The 26,662-nt window shown below is 34.0% G+C and overlaps 1 protein-coding gene across 9 annotated transcripts in view; it reads right to left on the bottom strand.

Moving 5' to 3' along the window:
- Positions 1–320: 320 nt before the first annotated feature.
- The window catches only part of KIF21A (kinesin family member 21A), a 150,399-nt gene continuing 124,057 nt past the window's right edge, over positions 321–26,662 (bottom strand). For 4 of the 9 annotated variants that reach the window (XM_019452439.2, XM_019452441.2, XM_019452442.2 and 1 more), the window contains 11 exons: positions 24,256–24,360; positions 22,737–22,865; positions 20,371–20,409; positions 19,668–19,682; positions 16,107–16,243; positions 13,984–14,164; positions 11,871–12,035; positions 9,710–9,827; positions 8,113–8,283; positions 6,614–6,813; positions 321–1,576 (listed from right to left, as the gene is read on the bottom strand). In XM_019452439.2, the coding sequence (XP_019307984.1) occupies positions 1,483–1,576; positions 6,614–6,813; positions 8,113–8,283; positions 9,710–9,827; positions 11,871–12,035; positions 13,984–14,164; positions 16,107–16,243; positions 19,668–19,682; positions 20,371–20,409; positions 22,737–22,865; positions 24,256–24,360 (1,354 nt within the window). In that variant the 3' untranslated portion in view covers positions 321–1,482. Of the gene's footprint in view, positions 1,577–6,613; positions 6,814–8,112; positions 8,284–9,709; positions 9,828–11,870; positions 12,036–13,983; positions 14,165–16,106; positions 16,249–19,667; positions 19,683–20,363; positions 20,410–22,736; positions 22,866–24,255; positions 24,361–26,662 lie in introns of all 9 variants that reach the window. The other 5 variants (XM_019452445.2, XM_019452453.2, XM_019452448.2 and 2 more) reach the window with 3 other exon arrangements.

Raw genomic sequence — 26,662 nt, 5'->3', positions numbered from 1 at the left:
TGTGCTGACAGCAGAGAGCGGAATGCTGGGCTTAAACCCATAAACGGTGAGATCATGACCTGAGCTGAAGTAGAACACTCAAGCCACTGAGCCACCCAGGCATTCCTGATTTAATTCTTTCAATAGTGAGTTCCTTTGGTTCATCAAGAGTAGGTTATGATTCAAACTATTCAAGAATATATCATGTCTAATGAGCAAAAACTGGATTGCATATGAAGTGGATAACAAAAAAAATGCCTTTCCTTATATCACACACAGATAAAGTTTTACAAATACTAACAATTTTCATAATTAGAAAAAGGACAAGAGAATAAAAACAATTCAGAGCAACATGTTTATTGAAGCCGTAGCTAAGCTTTCATTTACAAGCAAATATACTCAAAGGGAAAAAAAAAATCACAAGACAATATTTTCAAATGTTATACCATCTACATAAAAATTAAACTTGCAGAATTTACAAATTAATATTCTGAGCAGACCGATAAATTATACATCCTTTTGCAAAATCCAATCTACAGCATTTAAAAATTCATACAGTTACAAGGTAAGACATTCTTTACAATCTACTTATTTACATACCTTTTCCCACCGCAAATGATAGAGCTCTCATAACTACCAAGGTTTGCAAACACAGTGTATTTAAAATATATTTAGCAGCATATAAAAAAATTAGATAAAAGGGGAAGGAAAGACTATTAAATAAAAATGAAATTAAAAGGTGATAATAGAAACAACTCCATAGGAAAATAGATCAAAATATATTTCTGTTAGGACATCAAAATTGTCTTCCATCGCAGAATGTATGCACAGCACTAATAAAACAATTTAACAGCATTTTAGTCCTGAGCACAGAATATAGCACAGCTGTAAAACTTTGGTCAATACAAGTAAACATCAACATTTAACACAAACTGTTTAACATTTTCTGTTAGTAGAGGACGGTCAATTCCACCTTATGCAAAATCATCAATCATATTCTCCTATCTTATTTTTTTCCATTATATTAAAAGAGCTTCGAAATTTGGGAACCCTCTATAGACTGATATAAATACCAGACAGACGGACCACAATTTGACTAACATTCCCAGTATGTTTAAATATGTAAATCATCTGAACAGACTATATGATGAATTACCAATGGGTTGCATTGTATTCTGGGGGTTTTCTGTCACAAAAGCAGTCATCTTACAATTCAAATAATTTTAAGGTGTTTTTTAATAGCTAGGCACAAAAATCCAGCCACAATAAAGTGTGAATCAAGCAGTATACCGATTATAGGATATATATGTTTGGGAGATATTAAAATTAAGCACACAGGCTAGTACACAATTTTATTAGAATACCATTTATATTCAGCAGTTGGATTCAGATATATTTTCCAGTTAATCCGATTCATAAATTTTCGCCTATTAGGCAACTTTTCCATAATGAACGTACAGAGTATTATCACAGTATTCAGTTTATGACTATCTTCACTCATGTTTAATTACTGGCAATATCTTCCCCCAGATCTCCTATGTCAGAGATCTGACCATCTTGCAAATTGCGAGCCTTCCAAATTCTCACAGTTCGATCACTATGGAACAAATTAAAAATGAACACGTGAAAAGAGGCAGGAAGATAAAGAAATAGCTTTTAGAATTACTGTGAAAACATTTTCTGAAGAGGACTTTAATATATGTAAGTAAAAATATACATAAGTATATCAAACAGATACACATAATAATATAAAAAATAATTCATATTATCAAGGGCTTACTATATGGCAGGCATTGTTAGTATGTGCCCTTTATATATAAATACATTCAATTCTCTTTAACTACCATAGAGATAGATAATGCTCTTATCCCATTTATATTGATGAGCAAATTTAGGTCCAGAGAGGTTAAGTAATTGGCTCAAAATTACAAAGTACATGACAGAACCAAGATTTCGATCTAGGCAGTTTGGTTCCAGGGCCCCACCTCCTAATCACTACACTGGATCTGCACTCATTATTTCAAAAAACAATATGCGATACAACATTGGTCAGAGATCTTCAGGCACAACAGCCCAGAGTAAGGTTACAGTAAGGCTTCTGGGAAGGGAGGAGATTGGAGCAGGGATTCCAGGAATTGGTGAATCTGGCAAGAGTCAGAATTATGTTCACATGAAATCAGCGTAAGCCCATGGAAAAAACAAGAGGCTACTGAGAAGTGGACTAATACTCCACTATCATGGAACATGGGAGATTCAAAGTGTTTCTGAGAAAACTTGTTTTTGTTCACCCACCATGTGGGTACTGGGGAATAGTCATTAAACAATCATATTTCTTACTGTATTTCTCATAGCTTTAAGGGAGTGTTAGTTTTCTCCAATTATCTAATAAACTCAAAGCTAAAAGAAAGAGTTTCCATAGAATTTCATAGTTAAAAGGCATTTCAGAGATTATGCAGTCCATTTCAAGGATGAAGAGAGTTTAGTTACCTATCCAATGTAACATAGTAAAGGGCAGAGGTGAGCCTCGGATCCAGGCTTTCTAGTTTTTAATCAATAATCTCTGTTCTCCCTAAGAGTTCTTATTAACAAGCAAAAAAGAAACTTTCTTTTTCTTTTTTTGAATCTATATAAGATGATAGATGTTAACTAAATTTATTGTGATAATCATTTTACAATATATGTAAGTCAAATTACTATGCTATATACCTTAAACTTATACAATGCTGTATTTCAATTATATCTCAATAAAACTGGGGGAAAATAATAGTCTTCTCACCAACCCACACAGCATATGTATATTGGTAACAGCAAGGGGATATGTTCCTTCATCCACCTACTCATCTACCCATTCATTTATTCAGCCATCCACTCAACAAATACTTATTGAGAACTTGCTATGTTCCAGGCAATATTCTAGGTGCTTGGGACAATTCTTAAAAACAAACAAACAGATAAATAACAAAACCCTCTTCTGTTGTAGCTTACACATTCTAACAAGAGAAGACAGACAGTAAATCATAATAATTAAATTATGAAGTTTATTAGAAAGTAATCCATGTTATAAAAAAAGAAAAGACTGCATGGTAAAGGGAATTGGGTTCTAGGTGATAGAAGGGTTTCAATTTTAAATACAATGGCAAGGTTACTTTTAGTGAGAAAGAAGGACATTGGAAGAGAGTCAGGATCTCTGAAGGCAAAGCATTCTGGGCAAAGGGAGCATTCTGTACTATGGCTGAAATGAGGTGATGTGTTCAAGGACCAGTAAAGAGGTTACTGGGGACTACAAAACAAGGAGCAAGTCTAGAAAGAGCAAGTGCTAAAAGGAAAGGTGAGAGAAATAACAGATGCCCACAAGGTCACATCAAGTATGGCTTCTACTCTAGGTGAAATAGGGGACCAATGCAAGGTTTTGAACAGAGAAGGAATATGATCTAATCTGTGTTTTAAAAGGATTATTCTGGCTTCTGTGTTAAGAGTAGACTACATATGAACAAGGTACCTTGTTTAGGAGCTACTAGTAATAATCAGTTCTTGTAGTAATCCAAGAGCTGACGGCAATTAAAATCAGTGAGTTAGAAGATATGGTGAGAAGTGGTCAGATTCCAAATATAATTTAAAGGTAGAATACCAACAGGATTTGCTCAAGGACTGGCTATGGAGTATGAAAGGAAGGAATGAAAGTTTCTATCTAGCCTGATCAACAGAGAAGACAGAGATGCCAAAGGATGAGCAGGTTTCCTGGGAAGGTTGGGATTTCAGTTTAGGACATACTAAGTCTGAAATTATCAAATTTCCACTACTAGTCATAACCAAGTAATTTGAAGCAGGTTAGCTCTCCTGCTGCAAACAAAGTAAAAATCTGACAAAATATATGGAACAACTATTTTCAGATACTGGACCATGAGGGAGTACAGGGCTGTTGTCCCTGAGAAAAGGGAGAGGGGTGAGCTTCATGACAGCCCTGGCTGTTGCTTTGGAAACACTTCCCAGGGAGTAAGAACTCAAGCAGAAAACTACAGAAGCACTAAGTTGAAGAGATAGAAATAAAAACCTGGGGGATGTGGAGTAGTTGGAATTTTCAGGATCGAGGAGAGAAGAGGAGAGAGCTATGCAGAAAGAACTATGGAGCTGTGGGAAAAAAAACTCCATAAATCTATATAAGGGCCACTAATGTCTCTGAATACTAAGCTACACCATGAGTAGAGTAAGATTATAAGGCCAAGCAAAAACCCAAAAAACAAAAAGAAACAAACAAAACAACAACAACAACAATAACAAACATCTACTAGTGAGCTATAAATTGAACAATTCCCAGAGCCCACAGAGGGCTATGAGCTGTTCACTTTCTGATCAGTAAGGAGATATCATCAAACACTTATGGTATTCAGTAGAAATCCAAGAATTAAAAATCGGTCTCAAAAAGATGAAGCTGAACCACAAGAAACTTAACTTCCTGACGAAGTCCAACGCTCTTTAGAAGAATACAACAAAATCCAGATCTTAAAATACAATATAATGTTCAACATCCAGTAAACTATTACTTGACAAAAAAGACACAGGTAAAATGAGCCCCATAATCATAAGAAAAATTAATCAATACTACAGATCCAGATTTACAAATAAATACATAAATAAATAAAAAGCAACAAATCTAGAAATATCAGATATGATGGAATTATTATATAAGGACTAAGTTATAAAATGCCTCAGTTTTCCCACCTGTAAAATCAAGATTATAATAATATTTACCTTCTAGAGTTCTTATGAAGATACATGAATTAATGCCTGGAAAGAACTTAGAACAATGCCTGGTAAATACTAAGCACTATACAAGTGTGTGCTAATTAACAAATAAGTGGAACTAATTTGAAAATAGCCTTTCTGACTTTATTGGCTATTTTCCTGATTTTTAAGTTACATAGTAAATACATTTGCATCTGGTGCACCATGGACATACTGAGAAAAAGTTCAGTTCTTCAAAAATAATACTATATTGTGGAAGAGAGGTGTTACAGTAACATCATACTTCACCCACCAGACCTCAGTGATATATAATACTTTTATAGTCTTGTATTATGTGTCCCACAACTTTGGGAAGTATTCAGTTATTTTCCATAAATTACCAAGGACACAGAAAGCTTCCAAGAGAATAAACAAAAGTGGTGAGTCTTGAGAAAGTAATATATCTTGGAAATAACATCAATGAAGCACCAAAGGTAAGCACCTTAGAAAAACACAAAATAAATGAACTTTGAAGTACTTTGGAGATATGAGAAAGTAAATCTAAATGAAAAGAGGGATTTGATGAAAATAGCACAAATAAGAAGAGATGCCATAGAAATAGAGCAGAGGTTTCAAAATAAAATCAAGGTAATCATACATTTAAGATAGATGAATCAAGGTGTTCTGATTAAATTAAAATGTGCAAAAATGACCAAAAGGAGATTTTCAAGATAGATATTCATGAGACATTATATTTTATTTGAATGAAACCAATGCCTCACGTTAGGGTATATATATTTTCCTTTCCAAATTACTTATATACATATTATGTCATTTTTATGGTCACAACAACTCTCCACTTCCTTCAAGCATCTTCTTAAATGTCACTTACTCAGTGAGGCCTTCACCCACCACCCTATTGTGTAACTCCCTCCCCACGATACTCTCTTCCCTGTACCCTGCTTTATTTTTCTTCCTAGGCACCTGTCACCGTATAATATATTTTACTTATTTCTTGTCTTTTTTTCCCCTTAGAATGAAACTGGGGGTTTGGATCTGTTTTGTTCACAGGTCTTCCCAAGAGTCTGGAACAGTGCCCAACTTTGGAGATTCATCATGAATGAAAAAATAAGCAAATGAATCCAGCCTTCCTAAGAGGGAGGAACCAGATAGTATTACTATGTACTTATACAGCTGAGCCTTGAACAACACAGATTTGAACTATGAGGGTCCACTTACATGTGGATTTTTTAATAAACAGCACAGTACTATAAATGTATTTTCTCTTCCTTACGATTTTCTTAATAACATTTTCTTTTCTCTAGCTTCCTTTATTGTAAGAATACAGTATTTAATACATATAAAATATAAAATATGTGTTAACTGACTATATTATCAGTAAGGTTTCCAGTCAACAGTAAGCTATTCTTAATTTAATTTGGGGGAATTCAGAGTTATACCTGGATTTTCAACTCTGCAGGGGTCAGGGTCCCTAAGCCCACATTGTTCAAGAGTCAACTGTACTATAAACAGAGGCAGAAGGGGAACAGAGATTTTTTAAATGATTTGTTCTAAATGAGAAGAATAGCAAATTTGTTGACTTTCTGGAATTAGTCACCTATGAATGATTTTTTTAATTAAAATCACCAGGGGAACATCTAGCATCAGACTTCCTAGTTAAGCTGAGTGCTAATACAGAAGTAACACTATTCTCATGTAATCTTGGGATTAAATGCAGTGACCAAGGTGCAAATCAGAAAATATGAATAAGAGATCTTAAATAGACATTACAATGACTGTAATAAAAGGGTTTCATGTGTTCTATGTTTCCAGTTATTTACAACTTAACAATATTTATTAAATCTGAACACAAACAGCCAATATAGAAAAAAATCACATAGGAAAAACTTACTCGGCTGCAGTAAAAATGTGGGTGGAATTAACACATATGGCATTGATAGGACTATCATGACCCTTCATTTCTCCGACTGGCACAAAAGTATCCATGTTCCAAAGCTTCAAAATGCCCCCTCTGCAGCCACTGAGCAAAACTGGGTGCCCTGGCACCACTCCTAGGGCACAGACCCAATCCTTATGTGCATTTGGAACTTGCTGGAGAAAGAAAGAGAAATAAGCCGCTGAAGAGGAGACTTCCAAAATGACAGTTTCACACCAAAGTAAGTTTCGAACATTTCTGTTGACAAAACAATATTTAGACCACTCAATGGCCTGGAAGCCATAAAGAAATTTTCTTTTTTTTTTTTTTTAATTTTTATTTATTTTTGACAGAGAGAGAAAACACAAGTCGGGGAGGGGCAGAAAAAGAGGGAGACACAGAATCTGAAGCAGGCTCCAGGCTCTGAGCTGTCAGCACAGAGCCCGACGTGGGGCTTGAACCCACGAACCATGAGATCATGACCTGAGCCAGAGTCGGACGCTTAACTGACTGAGCCACCCAGGTGCCCCACAAATCATTTTCTATGCAATCATTCTTAATGATTTAAAGAAATAAATTTGCAATTTGCTTTCCAATTTGCCTCAATTATTATCAGTGTTATCAATATTAAAACTTACAATATTAAAAGTCTTGAAGAATCTCAAAGACCCAGAAAGTACACAGAATTTTTCGCATCACATTCTCTTCATGGGAGTTAAGTATCTCACCTTTCTCCAAAATGTATTTAATTCAACAAGTTTGAAAACTACCTGGTATGTAGATAATAAGGACCGCCTCATAAAATCACTGCCTTCAACCTTTAGTAGAGAACATGGAAGCCTAAGGCTTTTTGTAGAAAACTAAAGTAGAGCTCACATATATTTCATAATGAGTAAACAATACTTATATACTCAAATTATATGACTACATTTAGGTATAAATATATTTATATGAATAATATAAAAGTCACAACCATGAATGTATATCTATAAAAGCTTTTGAGGAGCTCCTGGGTGGCTCAGTAGTTTAAGCGTCCGACTTCGGCTCAAGTCATGATCTCACAGCCCATGAGTTCAAGCCCCATGTCGGTCTCTGTGCTGATAGCTTAGAGCCTGGAGCCTGCTTCAGATTGTGTGTCTCCCTCTCTCTCTGCCCTTCCCCAACTCACGCTCTGTCTGTGTCTCTGTCTCTCAAAAATAAATAAACATCAAAAAAAATTTTCTAAAGAAAGCTTTTGAAAGCAATATGTTCATCTGTTGTCAAGTTTGTTCTATTGACATTCATGCTACTTGTTCGTTTTGTTTTCAACTACTCTTATCTAGAAGGTATTATTCAATATTGAATGTTGCCCTTCTCATAATTTGTAACCCTGGTAGCTGAAGATAAAACACTCTTTGAGAGGCTCTTCAAGGTCTTATATAGACTACTGGTGGCTTTGAAGTACCCACTTCATCCCATGAAAGGTTTTACATTACCTGTAGAAGGTCTTTTTGAGCTAAGTCCCATTTCTTGATTCCATTATCTCTGGATCCACTAAATAGATTATCCCCTTGTATGGTTAGCGCTTCAATGCCATCATAATGAGGGGGCTCAAAATTGTGGGTGGGACTCACAGTTCCCAGAGCCCCTTCAGTTACGTCAAACATCTAAAAAAGGAGAGAAAAGGGGGGCATCCTATTTAACTTATAAATAAGCACCTATATGCGTTCATACATAGAAACACATACACATGTATATTAACCAGATATGACTTGTTTTGTTACAATATTTTACTAACCAACTAAATTAACCTTGTATAAATGATTCAGGAAGAACCCAGGCCCTATATTCATGCTACTTTTGCTTATATGTCACATGCTTATATGTCTATAGGCTTTTTAGAAAGGCAACCAATTTTTTCATGTATGGTGAACAAACTATATGTTCAATAACAAAAATACTACATATCAATCCAGTTGCAAGTCAGAAAAATGATATGACTGTTATTTAGGCACTATAATGTAGCTCTGCAATCCTGGTGGCCATCTCAAAATTCCCCTCAAAGTTGCTATTCTAAACCTTCTACTCCACGCAGTTGTCATCATCTCTCTTAGCTATTGACCTTATGATTTCCTGAAAAGGGTCGCATGATCAAAAATAAACTTTCTGGACTCTTCCCTCCATTTCAAAAGTTTCCTTTTATTTTCAAACATTCTCTTACCCTTCTCTTCTTTTTAGAAGAACGTGTGCTTCCTGCTTCCCAGGGTTCATATCTTTGATATGGTTCTAACTCCTACCACCTCCATCACTTACCACCACTTCCCCCATCACTTTCCCTCTCCAAAGGGCCTGCTTCCTAAACAGACAGAAATACTCAAGTCTACCAAATACTCAATACTCTCATTTTAACCACTCTATTTTCGTGTCACTAACCCACTTCTCATCTCTTAATCTTAGGTTCCAAAAAGAGTAGTTATACTTTTCCTATCTCCTTTGTCACTGCATTCTCTTTTTATTCCTATTGGTTCCTACAGGAATTCACAAGGCTGAGTCCTGTCAACCTCTGTGTCTTTGGTCACATCAACTACTCTAACTCCTGAACATCTGCTTCTTTCAAATGGTTCTCAAACCTGCATGTCTAGTCATAACTTATCTGGAGTTCTAGAATTGCCTTTCAAATGGCCTACTTGCCTATAGGAGGATGACTTCTCTTACTTAGTATCTCAAATTTAACATTTCCAGAATCAAATTGTGCATCTTCCCTCATCTGCTAATTTCATAAAATCTGAAGACCATACTAAACTCAGTGTAAAAGATGGTGACAATGAGACTTAAGCATTAGCTGGATGACTGAGCCAAACATCATTAAAATCCTTCCAAAACAATCTTCTATGAAAAATGAGAATATGGGATTGAATTATAAGACAATAAAATCAGGAACTATTGAATGAGGAAAAAGATCAAGAAGAAAAAGCAAAGGATAGGATTGTTAAAAAAGAAAACTGATTAAGAGCAAAGGGTCTTAGGTGCATCTGATACTTCATATCTATCATTTAATAGGAGAATATAATTCAACAACTCTATCATACACACTTTGATGTAATGATCCTTGGAGCCAGTGATGATTAGATCTTGTCCATTAGAAATCTGATCTACTGTAAGGCACATAACAGGGCCTAGGTGTCCTGTTAACTTTCCTGTAGACTGAAACCTTTAAAAAGAAAGAAAAATAATTTTGTTTGAAAATATTTCTTAATGGGTTGAGGTTAAGCCCCAACGTAAATAATCTACATTCTTTGATGAAACTGTTCACTAATGCTTTTTTTTTTTTAAACTTAGCTCCACCTCCATGCAACTCTTTTCAAATTAAGGGTCAAAATATGGCCAACCTAACCTATTCTACGACTGAAGTGTGAGGAATCCTAAATAAGTTATTCCAAAGTTACTGATGTCATTCAGACAGTAAACCAAATGGCAGCAAAACTTGCCAAAGACTAATTTTAAATGCAACCTAAGTCCAGATAAACCTTAATCTGTTAAATATCCGAACATGTTAAAATATATGACCAATGTTATTAGGTTCATTTTGGAATTTGATTAAAACAACTATATCACTTACATGACTACACAATCAATAAAAATATGGAAAAAGATTACTTTATATAAAACACAAATATTCTCGCATATACACATACACAAATATGTACAACAATCATATATACATGTATGCACACACACATATATATATTTATGCACACATATGTATATATGCACGTCAGAAAGTAAGTGGTCCATTTCATCAGTTATTATAAGGACTGAAAATGACCAGGACATATAGGTGACTGTAGAAAAATGTGTGATGTTAATTGTCAGGGGGTGACAATGAACCTTTGTTTCATAGTCCTACCTCAATCAAGCTGCTGGACTACAAAGACATATTTAACTTGTAGAGTTTCGTTTCTAGAAAATTATTTTCTTACTTTTTTATGATAAATCTACATTTAATCACATTGCTGAAATCAGCAGCTTTCAAAGGACCTAACTTTTCAGCAAAAACAGAAAGTGTAAAGATTTTTAAAAGCTGTTACCTTTTCTGCCTCATGTCATGACTTTGGGTATCTTCCTCCATGGTGTTTTGACTATGAGTCAAGTTTTAACATCTTCAAGAATAAACCAAGTACTCACCTCTTTTCTCATTTTCTCAAACAAGCACTGTGTTCAATTTTCTACATTTTGTTTCTAAAGCAGACTCATGACTGTATTTCTTCTTTCTCTCTCATCTATTTATCTATAAATTATGTTTATTATTCTTTCTCAGTCATATGTTAACATATTACAAGTTATAACTAGTTATTTTCAGTTTCTAAAATATCCTTTTTATTTATCATTGACAAATCCCTCTAGATGGGAGGCACTCTGTATTACCTGAATTACAAACTTCACTCAGTATCCTATAATTGCCTGTTTAATGGCCATTATCCTCCGTTACAAAATGAGCTCTAAGAAGGCAGACACCACATTTGTCTTGCTCAGTCTTTATTCCCAGCACCCACCATAGTCTTGGTGCAGTGCCTGACAGAATTGAAGTTGAAAAAATACTTAACTAATAAATGAATATTCCCTTGCTGCCAAAATTTTAAGAACTAGAAAAGAAGCTAAAATAAACACTCAACTGAGGGATAAAAGCTCACATTTCATGGCAAATAAAAATCAAATCAGAGATATAACACCTTACATTTCAATTTATCATTTTTTACCCATTTTATATTAATATTTAATCTCTTATATACATTTTATATTCATAAAACCCCTATAAAGATTTATGCCCCCAGTAATTAACTTAAGCTTATAAACTAAAAATTTTGAGATATAAAATGTTTAAGTGATGCTGCCCCTCCCCCCAAAACAACAACCACAACAACAACAAAAAACTCTTTCAAACTTCCTGGTGAAACAGAATGAGAATCTTCATCTCTTCCCAGTAAACAACACAAATTGTAGACAAATATTAAGAGAGGCTATTTTCCTTCGTATACTTTCTTTCTATTGATGGAGAATAAAAGAAAGGAAATTTTTGGATTTGCTAATGAGAAGAGAAGAGCCATTTAGGGGTGTTGGGCCAAACAGAAAAGCCTATTATTTTACATTAACTTCTGGGGTTATAAAAGTTAGATTTTACATGCACTAATATGTTATTAATGCCTGAAAATTGTACTTGCCGTATATAAGAAATACATTCTCTTAAAAATTCTACCTTTTAAGATCCCACATTCTGACAGCATTTCCAGAAGCTGCATAGAGGAAAGTGCCAGTTGGGTTTAGAGCAATCTGATTTATCTGGTTTTCTCCAGAAGGAATAGCTACTGTCCGGCTGGTACTTGCAGAACAGGCATCTCCAAGAGTAACTTGACCTGAAGACCTTAACAGGGACAAAACAAAGGGAAAAGTCACAATCCTGGATAAGAGTTCAGCTTACAGTTCCTTGAGTTCCTAGGAAACTGGCTGTGGGCAAAAACAAGCTCTGTGCCCTTTGGTCACCGTGTGAACAGTGCCTGGCATGCAACCTCATGCACACATAGCTGGTACTTATAAACACATTTGATGAATAAGTGAATAAATGAATAACTAAAACAAGATGAAATGGCTTAAAATTCTTTTTTTTTTTTTAATGTTTATTTTTGAGAGAGAGAGAGAGAGAGAAGCAGAGCATGAGCAGGGGAAGGGCAAAGACAGAGGGAGACACAGAATCTGAAGCAGGCTCCAGGCTCCCTCTGAGCTGTCAGCACAGAGACTGACACGGGGCTGGAACTCACAAACCATGAAATCATGACCTGAGTGGAGTCAGACGCTTAACCGACTCTGCCACCGAGGAGCCCCAATGGCTTAAAATTCTTAATCTGTAAACCTATTATAAACCTAAGAATTCCAGAATTCTTAGGGATTCCTGAGTTAGGGATGACTAGAATATCATTCAAAAAATATTAGATGTTGGGGTGCCTAGCTAGCTCAATCGGCTAAGTGTCGGACACTTGATTGGGCTCAGGTCATGATCTCATAATGCATGAGATCAAGCCCCACTTCAGGCTCTGCTTGGGTTCTCCCTCTTCCTCTCTCTCTCTGCCCCTCCCCTGCTGGTACATTCTCTCTCTCTCTCTCTCTCTCTCTCTCTCTCTCTCTCAACATAAATAAATAAACTTAAAAAAAAAAAAGATTAGATGTCAAAGATAAAGAACAAAAAACTCAACAAATGATACAGTGCCACAAAGGTAATTCATTTTCCTATAGCTTCCAGAACACCCCGAGGGCCAGGCCTACCAATATTCTTCTTATTTATTAAGTGTGCCTTTTGAATTAAAGACAATGAGGATTTTTCAAACCATTTTCAGTTTTTGCTTACTCTAACCCAATCATATATGGAGTATTTCCAAGTGCTAAAGACTTAAACATAACTTATTTCTATTTCCTCAGATAAATTCTAAATAATAGATGTATTCTTAAATTTTGAAACATTTTCTCAGCTAACTTCTAAAATATCAAGTTATAATCAATCTTTTTAAATTTGCCTTTAGTGAGTCAACTGGATTGGCAGATTTCTAAGATACAGTGCTCCTTTTTCTATGAAATTTCCCTTAAGAAACTTGTGTTTAGTAGAATAAATTAAATAGTAGCTCTCAAAATACAAATTAGGACTTGAGTTAACATTTCCTCTACAAATTATAAAAATTACCCTTTCCTATGCTCCCTTTGTTTATTTAAAGAGTTCACCCCAATTTTAATTATGTAAAACTGTTTATCGATCTTATAGCAAAAAAGGATCATTATTTGCTCTTTATTTTAAAGACACATATAATGACACAGAAAACAAACTCATCCTCCAATTATCCAACCTAACCTACAGTTATGGAATTTGTGCTCACACAAAAGCAGTATAGGTTCTAAGATGAACAAACAAAAAACTCTCAATATTTAATACCTGCTAAGTAAAGGTTACAAGTACTTCTTAACTATCTATAATGGTGATTTTAGCCATTTTCCACAGAGTGGTATTCATTTGAAGCAAGTAATGTAAATCAATATTACATCAAGTAATAAATACTATGAAAATGCAATACCTTAGTATTTGGGAGGGAGGAATATGAAATACATACTTAGTCACACATCAAATGCAATTTATTCCTTCCTGTTTAATACCAGGTTCCTATATTTCATTTTCTCAATAGTTTTTCCCTGTTATATTATCTATGTCCTAATTTTAACATCCTTTTGGAACTGGACAGTTATAAATAAATAAAAATGTATTCATAGTCCTATCCTTTCATATATGTTACACTATTTGCCCTTATGCTATTTGTCTTTAAATTACTTACGTCAGCGTTCGAATGCACTTTGCTGAATCTCTGATGTCCCACACCTTAATATAAGATGTGGACACAGTGAAGACCAAGCTTGTATAATTACAATATTTTACAGATACAACATTGTTGGGATGACCCCCCAATGACATTATCTCCTGCCCAGTCACCAGATTCCATACTTTACAAGTACGATCTAAAACAAACAAGAAAAGGAAAATACTGTCAATATGAACTAAATTAGGTTCTCTTAACAATAAAAATTACTTTAACAATCTTTCCCCTAGAAGAATGAAATAAAATAAGAAAAAAGTAATTATTCCACTAGCTGCAACAGACATCAACCCTCTGCATCAAGTTCAATGGCCAAGTACATATAAAGGATTGGATGAAAGCAAGGGATAGCTGGTGTATGTATTATGTGGTATTAAAAAAAATAATTATATAAAACTTTGAAATAGTCATATCACAAGAGTCTTGCTTCAAATTTCCCCTGAATTTAAAATGGCATTCCCAAATCAGCCTCTTCACTCTCACCGCCTCACAGCACTCTACACTCATAAACACATATACCTTTCTTTTCCAGGGGTCACTGATAGATGGTTTTATTTTTGACCCCAAAACATAATTATAAACTAATTATTTTGTTTTTCTGACATGTTAAATATATAATTATTCTGGAGATAAATTTACTTTAAATTATAAAAGTACATTTTTCACAGTGCAGATTATTTTTTAATTGGAGAATGGCTTGCCATTATTCACAATTCCTAAGTTCTAGCTAGATATGTTACACTTCCTTATATGCAATGAGCAATAAATGCTTGCTGATTAAACTGAGTCTTGTAACATCCCTAAGTGCTAAAAATCGTTTATTAGCTTCCCCAAATCTGTACTTGCTTCCTTCCTACCTTTTTAGCTTTACTGCCCATCACTTCTCTTATGATTACAGTTGACCCTTGAACAACATGGGTTTGAAGGGTCAACTTATATGCAAAATTTTTGAAAAATATAGTACAATACTATGAATGTGTTTTCTCTTCCTTATGATTTTCTTTGTAAGATTTTCTTTTTTCTTACTTTATTGTAAGAATATAGTATATAATACAAATAACATGCAAAATATTTATTAATCAACTATTTATATTATTGGTGAGGCTTTGGTTCACAGAAGGCTATTAGTAGTTCGGGTTTGGGGAAGTCAAAAGTTATACGCAGATTTTAGACTATGCAGGGGGTTGGCACCCCTAACCCCCATGTTGTTCAAGGGTCAGCTGTATTCTACTTCTCAACCAATTGGATTTAGTTTCCAAACATACCCCACTTTCCCCTCCATGTCTCTGCTTATGTTGTTCTACAATCTTGGCTGTCAATCATTACCTGTCAATATCCAAACCATCCTGTAAGGTTCCTCCTAAATGCCTCTGTCAAAGCCTTGTTATGTCTCACAGGTTGGCATAACCTCCCTTTTCAGAAACCTCAAAAAGATTAGTATTTAACTCTTCAGAGCATTTGTAGTTCATTTCCAGTTCCCTACACTTGTACCAAAGGGGGTTAAGAATACAGGTTTGGAGATGAGTAGACCTGGGTTTCCAATCCTGATTCTTCCACTTACTACTAAGTTTATCTGGTGAAGTTATTTCATTTCTTGAATCCTCAGTTGCTTCATCTGTAAAATGAGGATGCAACATGTATCTCACTGGGGTTACCACGAGAATTAAATGAGATATAATTTGTATAGTGTCTAGCATAGTCTCTGACATACGCTTAAATGCTCAAGAAATGATGGTTTCCTACCCATCTTATTCTCTTTACCACAGTGTATGTACATTGTAATGATGTACATTTTTGTCAATTTTTATATAACTTGTATTACTAAGCTCAGGACCTTGCATACATTAAGTGCTCAGTTACTGAAGGGAGATGTATTTTCTCAACATTCTATTCATATAACATCAACAGAGGTTTTACTTTCTTCCCAACTATGCAATGATTTTCTATAATTCAGGAGTTGAACCAAATTATTTCTCAGGTTTTTATGGGTATTAAGCAGTCTGACTCTTCTTTTAAGCCTGTTAAAATGTAATCATTTCTTTTCATCTGTTAAATATCCATCTGAAACAACCACTAGTAAGTACCTTTTGATCCAGTGAAGAGGAGATCATCAGTAGAATCCACACAGAGCACAGCTTTTGTGTGCCCTTCAGCTATGTGAATACACTGCAGTGGAGAAGCTCTGATTCCTTTTGAAGCAGGAAATGGGTTGATTATGCCCCTGAGGTGGGGAAAAACAAGATTTACTTAAGTAGCTATATCATGAGACTAATTTTATTTTTCTCCTGACTTTAAGAAGCCTTTCTAACTAATTAATAGGAAAACTCAGACTGCTCCTTTGTCTCTTTTTAAAGCAAAAGGACAGAGACAAAATGTGAAATAGTAACAGTAGTGATGGAGTGCATCAACTAATGAGGCATCAGCCAGCAGCTGCCCTCTGCAAAGAGCAAAGCCTATGGCACACAGATCATCTTATCAACAAATTCTCTTCAAAGTTGAATGCAGTAATATTGGGAGCTGTTTGAGTAGAGTGAATTCTGACAAATAAGAAAGTATAAATGATGGGTAACTGGAAGTGTGACTCTGCTATGCTGAAATATGACTCTATGTCAAAAAGAACATTCTGGAGAAAGTATAACACATATCACCTAAAATACTGAAAAAAATTTTTCAAGTGAATTTGAAAAAAGATAGGAACGATCACATACACAGAAATTCTAAAGGGAGAATGGCTCAAAAATATCAAAAAAAAAAAAAAAAAAGAAAGAAAGAAAAAACTCTAATAGTCTCCAAGAAGATTAAAAAAAGAAAAAAGAATGGGACTTTAAAAGAACAGTGAGGCTATTTAGGGAACTTTCTCATAAGTTTCATATTTCTGGAGTTTTTGCTTTGTGCTATGCACTATGAAATGCAAAGTTTATCAAAACATTGTCCCTATCCTAAAGGAGTTTAAGACAGGATCTGAATTGAAATAGTTGTATTGAGAAGACTAAAGATGAGAGTGAATTATAACATAATAAATATATAAATTGGATATATCTTTGCTCAGAGCAGGAAGAAAAATTATTATGTAGAAATGTGTCCATTATATAAAATAGATGGCATAATATCAGAACAAATAACAGGAATAAAATAAAACTGTTTCTTTCCACCTTCTCAATGAAAGAGAACAATCTTCAAGATGCAATGGGCAGAAATGATTAAGAAGAAATGTAAGCCCAAGATAAGTTAGAACTGACAATAGAGACTTATTAATTGAATTCAAGTATTTCTGTGTTTAAATCATTATATCACAGGGTTTTGGAAGGATACAACATTGTTCACACAAAAATCATTGCTGGTACACTAAGATCAATAAGGGGCACAAAACATGTAGGCCCCTTTTTCCAAAAAGCAGGGGAAAAAGTAGACTTCAGGAATTACAGATGGGTAAGACTTCTTGTTGAGTCTCACAAAGGGAAATACTGAACAAATCATTATAAACACTTAAAAATAAATGCTCATCAATAAGAGGTAACACTAATCTCATGGGGGAAGTTCTTTGTAGGGTTAATAGCAAATTAGAGAAATATCATATTCATAACACATGTTGACTCCAAAAAGGTCCATTACATTAAGCCTTTCAAGTGATATCCTTGTGGACATGGTAGGTAAGAACAGAACAGTTGGAGTAAGGTAGTTCCATTGGTGGAGAGGCACACTTAAGGAGTCAATGTTCCTGTCAATTTCAAAGAAGACTTCAATATCTAGTCAATATTTCTCTAGCACAGAAAACAGAGCTGGCATATATATTAAACTGATATATTAAAGAACTGGACACTGGTATGTATTGCCTAGGAAAATGACAAACAAAATTTATTTGCTTTAAGTACCCACTTAACACTAAAATAATCATTGGATACAATTTAAAGATAAAATTTAAGTAGAAGATAGAACAAAATGCTTCAAGTAGTAAAAGCCTTAATAGTAGCCTAGATCTAAAAAGCTAAAGAGGGCATTATGCTAAGTGAAATAAGACAAAGATACATGCCATATTATCTCTCTTATACACACAATCTTAAAAATATACATTAAAAAACCCAATCTCATAGATACAAAGAATAGATTGGTAATTGTAAGGGTGGAAAGTGGGAGGTAGGAGAAACGGCTGAATTGCTTTCTGGGTTTATTTCAGTTTAAATAAATTGAAATACACACACACACACACACACACACACACACACACACACACACACACACTAATAGCCAAAGAGATTTTTTTAATAGAATATAAGATCAATGAATCAACAATTTATGGTTCTTCTACAAGCACTTTCAATAACGTGTTCAATAGAAGTAAATATTTCAGGAGAAAGAACATAATAGAGTTACTATATTCTGCTGAGGGATCTGGAAGGAGGTTGAGTTCTAGATGCTAGATTTTAAACACTGAAAAATTGGGACATTTTCAAAAATAGTAGAAGCAAAATGATCTGTAGACTACATCATATAAGGAGCAGATAATGAAACCAGACCTACTGAACTGATAGGAAAACATTCATTGGAGAGGATTCAATAGTAGGTTAAGGCACTGAATATTTAAAGAGCTGTCATATACACACAAAAAGAGATGTGCATGGATTAATTCAATTAATTAATTCCAGAAGATTAATTCTGGCAGAGCTCAAGAGGGCTGATGAATAGAAACATTAGGAGATAAATATAAGCTCAGGGCTAAAAGAAACAAACAAACTTTATTTTTAGAGTAGTTATTAATGATTTTGAAAAGTAGAAGTTGTTCATCGTCACTAGAAATGACACCAGGAATTGTTGCCACTGGATATGTAATTACAAAGTCCAATGTATTATTTGCATACATGTGTCAATTCTTGAAATTAATGCTCAGAAACTTGTTTGTAATCTAAGAAGTTAACCAAATTAAAACTGAAACAGAAGCAAAACTTCCCCCAAAAGTCTGAATCTCCGTTTTGAAAAATCCTACTGATATGAGTTCATATCTATGAACTGAAGCCATCGAATTAGAATTATAGCTTCAAATATTCAAAAGGTTTGATCTAATGCACAGTCAGATGCTACTCTTACTTCTAAAACAAAATATGTATGTATGTATATTCCAATAAGCTGATTATAAAGAAAAAATCCATGTGACCAGCCTAAGGTATAAGAGTCTGTCATGTCAAAGTTTGTAATATTACAAAAGTAAATATTTGCCTCCAGTGACTTATGTATGACACAATTTTGGAGGGTAAGATGCCTTTTTTCATTTTTATATGTTTTAATATCATTGATTTTTCAGACTTCTGAAGAAAAATAATCTCATAATTAAATACAGCATTTTACTAGATACTGAAAAATGCTCTCCAGTATTCACAATATTAGTACTAATATTTTGTAGAGATTACCTCATACCAAAGATAATAGAAAAATACAGAAATTGGAAACATACATCCATAGTATTTCTTTTAATATTAAAATTAATCTATTCACATTCTGAAATATAGAAATCAACTTTAAAATAGTTTAAGTTAAGGTTATATATTGCAAAGTTGTAAAACAACCTGAGTTGAAGGGGGAAAAAAGCTTATTCTTGTTCCATGCAAATCAGTAAAGTCTTGTAATAAATGAGATCAATTTCCTCTGCCTACCTTCTGGAGGATCTACTGATGATCAGCAAAATGGCCATAAACAGGAGAAACAAGTGCAAAAAGAGAGGAGACAAAATGATAAGTGGAAAGAGGAAATGATAGAAAGAGAGAAATTAAGGATCCAAAAAGAAAAAAAAACCCACAACATGAAAAATTCAACATTGTTATCTTTAAAACAGCATCTATCAGTAAAAATATATTTGTTATTTTAGAAAAGCTCCTTTAGTTTCTATTTCTTTTTATATTTTATGTATCATAGTATCTTTTGTGCCCCCCCTTGCATATATTTTTTCTTCATCACAAAGCTTTCCATAAACTTTTTACTTATAATCATTAAGCCAATAACAACAACAAAAATACCTTATTTACCTCCCACACTTTGAAAGACCGAAACATTTAATCACTGAGGAGCAATGATATCAATATTCATAGAACTTAAATTATTTCAAATAAAAGATTTAGATTATAGACAGAGAACAAGCATCACAACTTTCTGTGCTATTATACAAAAAAGGTTTGCCAGTTCTTGGTCTGAAAGGGATGACAAAAATATATTAAAATTAATATGTTTAAAAATATTAGTATGTTTATACGGTTTACAACTGGTTATGCATACAAAAGTGAGATATGCTTATAGTTTCTCAGAAGGCATTTTAGAACATCAATGAAATGCCAGAATGTAGGAAAGATAGAAAGAAAGTACCTGTGTACCTCCGACAGAGAGGAGTCACTTTCATCAGACCTACAGTGAAAGAGTTAGAATTATGAGGAAAAAGAACACAGATGCCAACAGGTAAAGACACTGGGACTGAACTGAAAACTGACAGTATGAATAATAGGAATATAGCAAACATTTCCTTTATTGTGAATGCCCCACTTTTCTATTTGCACTGGATATCTGCAAATATACAGCTGTATCTGGCAATATATTTGATTATTATGTTTTCTACTAAGACTTTGGGTGGGATAAAAACTTTCTATTACTAATCCACAGAAAACAATATTCCTCACTTCTAAAATTAATGCCCCGAAGAGGAACAATATCAAGTAAGTAAAATACATCACTTTAAGATTCTTTCTATTTAATTTGATTAGTACTAGAACATTTTTCCCATTTAAACAGCTATTAATGAATTTTTATCCATCTTGATAATTACTTTGGATTTAGATTCTAATGTGGAAACTGCACAAATGCATTTTATGTTTACATGGAAAGCAAACTACCCAGAATTCAATAACCTTTGATTTTGACTTATCTCAAAAACAGTTTCCTAATGAGGGAGTCCCTTAGTAATATGAGACTTTAGTGAGATTTTAAAAATAGGCGAGCCACTACTGTCAGCCATACCCTGAAACCTCCACGACTGACAATAAGTTGGGTTCTTATAAAAACCTATTGAAGAGTGCCTGGGTGGCTCAGTCAGTTGAGTGCCCAACTCTCGATTTTAGCTTAGGTAATTATCTTATGGTTCATGGAAATAAGCCACACATTGGGCTCCACACTGACAGCATGGAGCCTGCTTGGGATTCTCTCTTTCCCTCTCTCCCTCTGTCCCTCCCCTGTCCGTTCTCTCTCTCTCTCTCTCTCTCTCTCTCTCTCTCTCTCTCTCAAAATAAATAAATTTTTAAAAAAAGAAAAAGAAAATCTACTCAGTTTGTTTATTAGGCTTGGGGAAAAAAAACAGAGTGAATACTGACATGGAACATAACCAAAAACTATCTATGGGATCTACTTCCAGCTGGTGAAATATGCTAGCCTCAAAAAGAAAGTGATTCAAAGGTAGGTGAGTCTTTGAAAGTGTAGTCAGTTATTCTGAGTTTTAGCTTATAGAGATGACAACAGCGTCAAATTACTGGTAGCTTATAAAATATTTCAGTAGAAAATATAAAACTATGACTAGATTGTCAAAATTATCAAAATACTGACAAAATTTTATGACTGTGAATGTACAGACAAAATTTAGTAAACCTTCATATCACTAGTGAAAATGGCCTTCCCGAAGGCATTCTTAACGTTCTTCTATTCTTTTCTCAATTAAATGGAAGGTATGACTTAACAATGTTAGAGAATTTTTTCAATAACATGAAGTATTTATCTATCTAGATCACTTTAAAGGGTAGATCATCTACTGATTAAACTATATTAAAATCTAACTTTAAAAACTTTGTCCATACATTAAGCAGATTAAAAATTCTTTCAAAATGTGTGCTTCTCTAAGTCTACAGAGACATCTGGCATGTTCTGAACATGCCAGACAGATCTTAAATAGCATCCTACAAATCTCAGAAATTGTTGATCTACACAGGGAGATTACAGCATTGAAAACAACAGGGGTGGGAGACTGGATATGAAGTACATACATACACTATGCTACCATTCAAAATCAAAGCAGATAAGTCAGAGTTAATAAATATTTTATGGCAGGACTGTTAGTATGAATTCTTGCAAGAGAGATTCTGGCTGGATGTGGGAATACTTTCTCACTTCAAATTTAATGCAAATTATAATTTTCACAGGCTTCCAACTTCTCTTCCTCCACAATCCACCTCAGTCCTAACCCCCTCCACCCAAATACGAGCTGTCTTTATTTTATTTTATTACTGACTTTTTGTGGTGGATTTGTGTCAAACCACCAAATGCTAACAACATTTTACACATATAACAATGGACTTTGTAAGCTGTTATATGCACTGAAGGTAAAATAAGTTGCCTCTTTTCAACTCAGGCTCTCTGGACTAGAGGCTTTTAGTATCCCAACAAATTTAAACTTAGAGTGGTCTCAAAGATATTTGAATTCTAATTTACATAGAAATGAAAAGGCAAGACAAGTGCTGAAAGTTTAGCAATGCAAATCTACAACAGGGAAAAATGTTCAGCAGGAAAATAATTTTCTCTAATCTTTTCTATATTGTTCATTTCCTGTTGGAAAAACACATCAAATATGGCCAGAGTTCACAAGTCAGACTTCATCTCCCACACAAAGAGATGGCTAAATGTGTTCTGCAGACTCTATTGAAAGGTTCAGACTACGGTAATAAATAGAGGGGCTCTTTTCCATAAAGACTTACTTATCCTGCTGAACTGATGTGTTTCCCTGAGAAACAGTAAGACGGTTAAAAACATTCAGTTCATTACGGGGCCGGCTTGGTGGGGAAGAAGGAGGTGAAAGACTAGCCTCTGAGGTTCCAGAATCTGAGCTACAAGAAAAAAAGAACATTAAATAGGTGGTTTTAATCAGTTATGATTTGTTAGGAATGTTATAAGAAACATGCTTTTTTAAAAAAGCTTTTCATTAGAGAATTTCTTCTTCCTCTCTTCCTTTTTTGTAAGATAAAATACACTCTGAACAATTTAATTTAAAAAAAAAAACAAAAAAAACTTTTCCACTGGATTTTGTTACATTGCCCACAAGATGGCACTAAGGAAAAACTTGTCTGCTGAAATCTACAGTCAATACAAATAAAGCAAGCCAAATTTAAAATTACAGTTTTAGAGTTAAAACCAAGTTACTCACTTTACAGAGTACAGGGGAAAGAGAGCCAGAGTGTTTAAAACTGATTTGCCTTTTCCAAGATTTACTCACTTTTATTTTTACATTACTTATCTGCTCCATCCCCCATCTCCCAAATATCCCTGAGACATTCAATCCAGTAGAAATAGGAAAATTATATCTTTAAGTACAGGAAGCAAGGATGATTAGAAGAAGAACGTCCACGACATTCAAGTCAGCTAATCCAGTGGTCAAAGTAGAGTGTGCATGTCGGCACAGGAGAGAGGATGGTATAAGATTGTCCACTTGGGTACAGAAAATATATGAAAACTACTTTTCATGTTTACTTACATGTTAAAGAAATTAGCTTTACTAATATTTAAATGGAGACTGGCACCAAAACTCTCCCTCCCTCAAGGCCATGTCAGAGATCTACCTGTCGCATGTAGCACCTTAGGTGACCTGAGGGAGGAGTAGGTGTGCCACAGGGGAGAGAGGTTTCAGTGGCTCTCATCCATTCACTCAGCTTCATGTTGTGACATTGCAATTTATAAATGCCCATTTAAGTGGATCATCAGATTATACTATGCACTGTTAAGTAAATTAACCCTCACAAAACACACAAACAGCTTTTAAGAGATTTCAGAAAAAAAAAAATTAACTGTAAAAGAACAGCAAGAAAATGGTACAACTAACACACCCTATGATGAACACTAGTTTCCCGTCAGCTATTTTACGGAGGTAAAGTCAATGTCAGTTTTATCAGTTAAAATCAATTTCAAATCTTTCTAGAAGACTATCTGAAATATAGATTCACTAAACTTCATCTCAAGTGTACATGAACTTTTTACAATGATATGCTCAAATAACTGGAAAATAAATAAGAGTACATGATTAGGGACAAGTGTTCAAATATGTTTACAGGTATGTGTGTGACCAAGAAACACTGAGCCAAACCAACAGCTGACTTGATCGTCTTGATTAGTCAAATCAGTCACAACCACAGATCTAGCCTGCATGTGGAAAATAATTTCACTACTGTCCTTTAGCATCTAAGTGCACCAGAGATTTTATGTAATCTAGTATAAGTAACTTACTGTTTTTGTTCCTTGGCCTTTGATTTTTCTTTTTCGTATGCTTTTCTCCTGGTTATAGGGGAAGGCTCTGGTAATTTTTTTTCTGATAGAGATGACTGTTTGGAACTAAAATAGAAAAAGCCTCTTTTAATCATCAAACTTTATTAAATATATACATACAAGTTTGTTTGGCAGATTTTCAACCTAAAATTTTTAATATATCAATAACTGCAACTTGAGAAAGCATATTACCCAGGAACAAAAAAATAAAACTATGATAGGAATACATTACATGGGTAATTTTAGTTGATGGAAGCTTGACACCTGTATATTTAACTTTTAAATTGGCAATCTTATTAAATATATGCAAACCTATTATCTTTGAATGTAAATATCAATGCTATACTGCCAAATGGCCAAAATCAATAACTGATTTTAAACATAAATGATTAGGTTGATTATAATTGTTACAGTTGGGAAAAAATTGTCTTTATAATCTTATAAGAACACAAAATATCAGAATATCAAAATATGAGAAAGAGTGAGATTTAATGAAATAATACTTAGACACAGTCAAAAACAGTACTACCAGTAATCATACACACACACAAATGACACACAATAATTTTACCTAATATTTAGATACTAGTAGCTATATAAATTTTAGTAATAAAAACATTCTTATTATAAATTTTAAATGTTGAATAGTGGCTGTATAATTAACAATTTAAGACTATTATTTTTGTGTATGTGATAATACATTCTGATTAAAAAATGAATTTTTATTATTGTTGACTAGTTATATTAATAAGAAGAAAACACTATGGAATTAGAATGTACAATTACCAGAATGGTAAAACTAAATATTTAAATTTCATGTCCCTGACTTCTGACCACAAGAAATCACAATTCAAAAATCCTTCATCAGTTAAATCATAAGGGCCACTTAAGTAAATTATTTTACATCAAGCAATTAAAGTCATGCAGTAATGACATTAAGAGTTACCACACCAAGAATGTCTCAAATTTGAACAGAATTACACAAGTGTCTGAATTTATGAAAACTTGAGAACAAATCATGTGAAGAGACACAGTCCAAAACATATATTCTACAACCTGTAATAAAGGATACACTTAAAAAATGAAAAAAATAAAGGGGTGGGGGAGGGCAAAAAGAAGGTATTACCTGAATCTGGATTCCAGGCCATAGATTAAGTCTTGAAGTTCCAAAAGTCTCTACTCAATCTATTCTTAAAATCTGTTCTGTTTATATCATTACCTTCACCAAAAGCATTTCTTTAACAGTCATCTTATCAAAAAAGCACTGAAGCCATAAGCTATACTGGTTAGCAATCTCTATCAGCAAATCCAATAGTTAATTACATAGGCCACATCAAGCACATGCAAGAAAGTTGTCATCATTAAAATTACATTTGGATCTAAAGGTAGCAGATGGGCTTACTCAATGGAAGATGGCAGAAATATCTTCATAAAATGAAGGAAGTTAAAAAAAGGTAACAAAACAAAAAAGGAAATTATGGGAAACAGATATTCAAAGGGGGAAAGTTTGTTATATTTTATTATTTGCAGAGTCATGTGATGTGTGCCATTTTTGGGGGGCAATATTCCTCAATGCAGTAATGCATTCATTCCATAAATCATTTGGTAGATCATATGTGAGGATTACGGCAAAAAAATATCATTATAACTCTTTACCAGGGGCACCTGGGTGACTCAGTCGGTTAAGCATCCGACTCTTGATTTCAGCTCAGGTCATGATCTCACAGTTCATGAGTTTGAGCCCCACATCAGGCTCTGTGCTGATGGCACAGAGCCGGCTTGGGATTCTCTCTGTCCTTCTCTCTCTGCCCCTCCCCTGCTTGTGCTCTCTCTCTTTCTCTCAAAATAAATAAACATTAAAAAAAAAAAAAAAAAAAAACTTTACCGGTGAATGATCTAATTTTAATATAACTGTCCAAACACACATACACACATAGCATACATACACATACTAGCCTGAGTTGGGAAATCTTCATCCTCAAGACACTAGTTGTTTTGAATAGAATGTTCATATTACATAAATGGGAAAGAGAATATTACCTCCTTTAAAGCTTTAACAATACAAAAAAATATATATATTTTGTGCATACACTCATCCCAGACATGCAATGGCAAGTACTTCAAGGCAAAAAATTAGGAAGCCTTAAAATGATTGTTTGTGATTGATATTTCTTTTTCCTTATAGGGTTAGCAAAGGTTTGCTATCCTGACCAGACTCTTAAAACGAAAAATCATGTTCATTTAAAGCAAATAAAAGATGTTTTAAAGCTTCTGTTTTGTATGATGGTTTTATAGATATAACTACCTGATTTAAGTGTTCCTAAAAAATTTTGTCTATAATTCATAACTCAGCCTTTATGAAAATTAT

The sequence above is a fragment of the Panthera pardus genome, unplaced genomic scaffold (assembly GCF_024362965.1).
Source record: "Panthera pardus isolate Hobbes unplaced genomic scaffold, ASM2436296v1 HiC_scaffold_6, whole genome shotgun sequence".
NCBI classification, from domain to species: Eukaryota; Metazoa; Chordata; class Mammalia; order Carnivora; family Felidae; genus Panthera; species Panthera pardus.
Note: the sequence above shows the minus strand (reverse complement) of the source record. Positions and strands in the feature narration are given on the sequence as shown.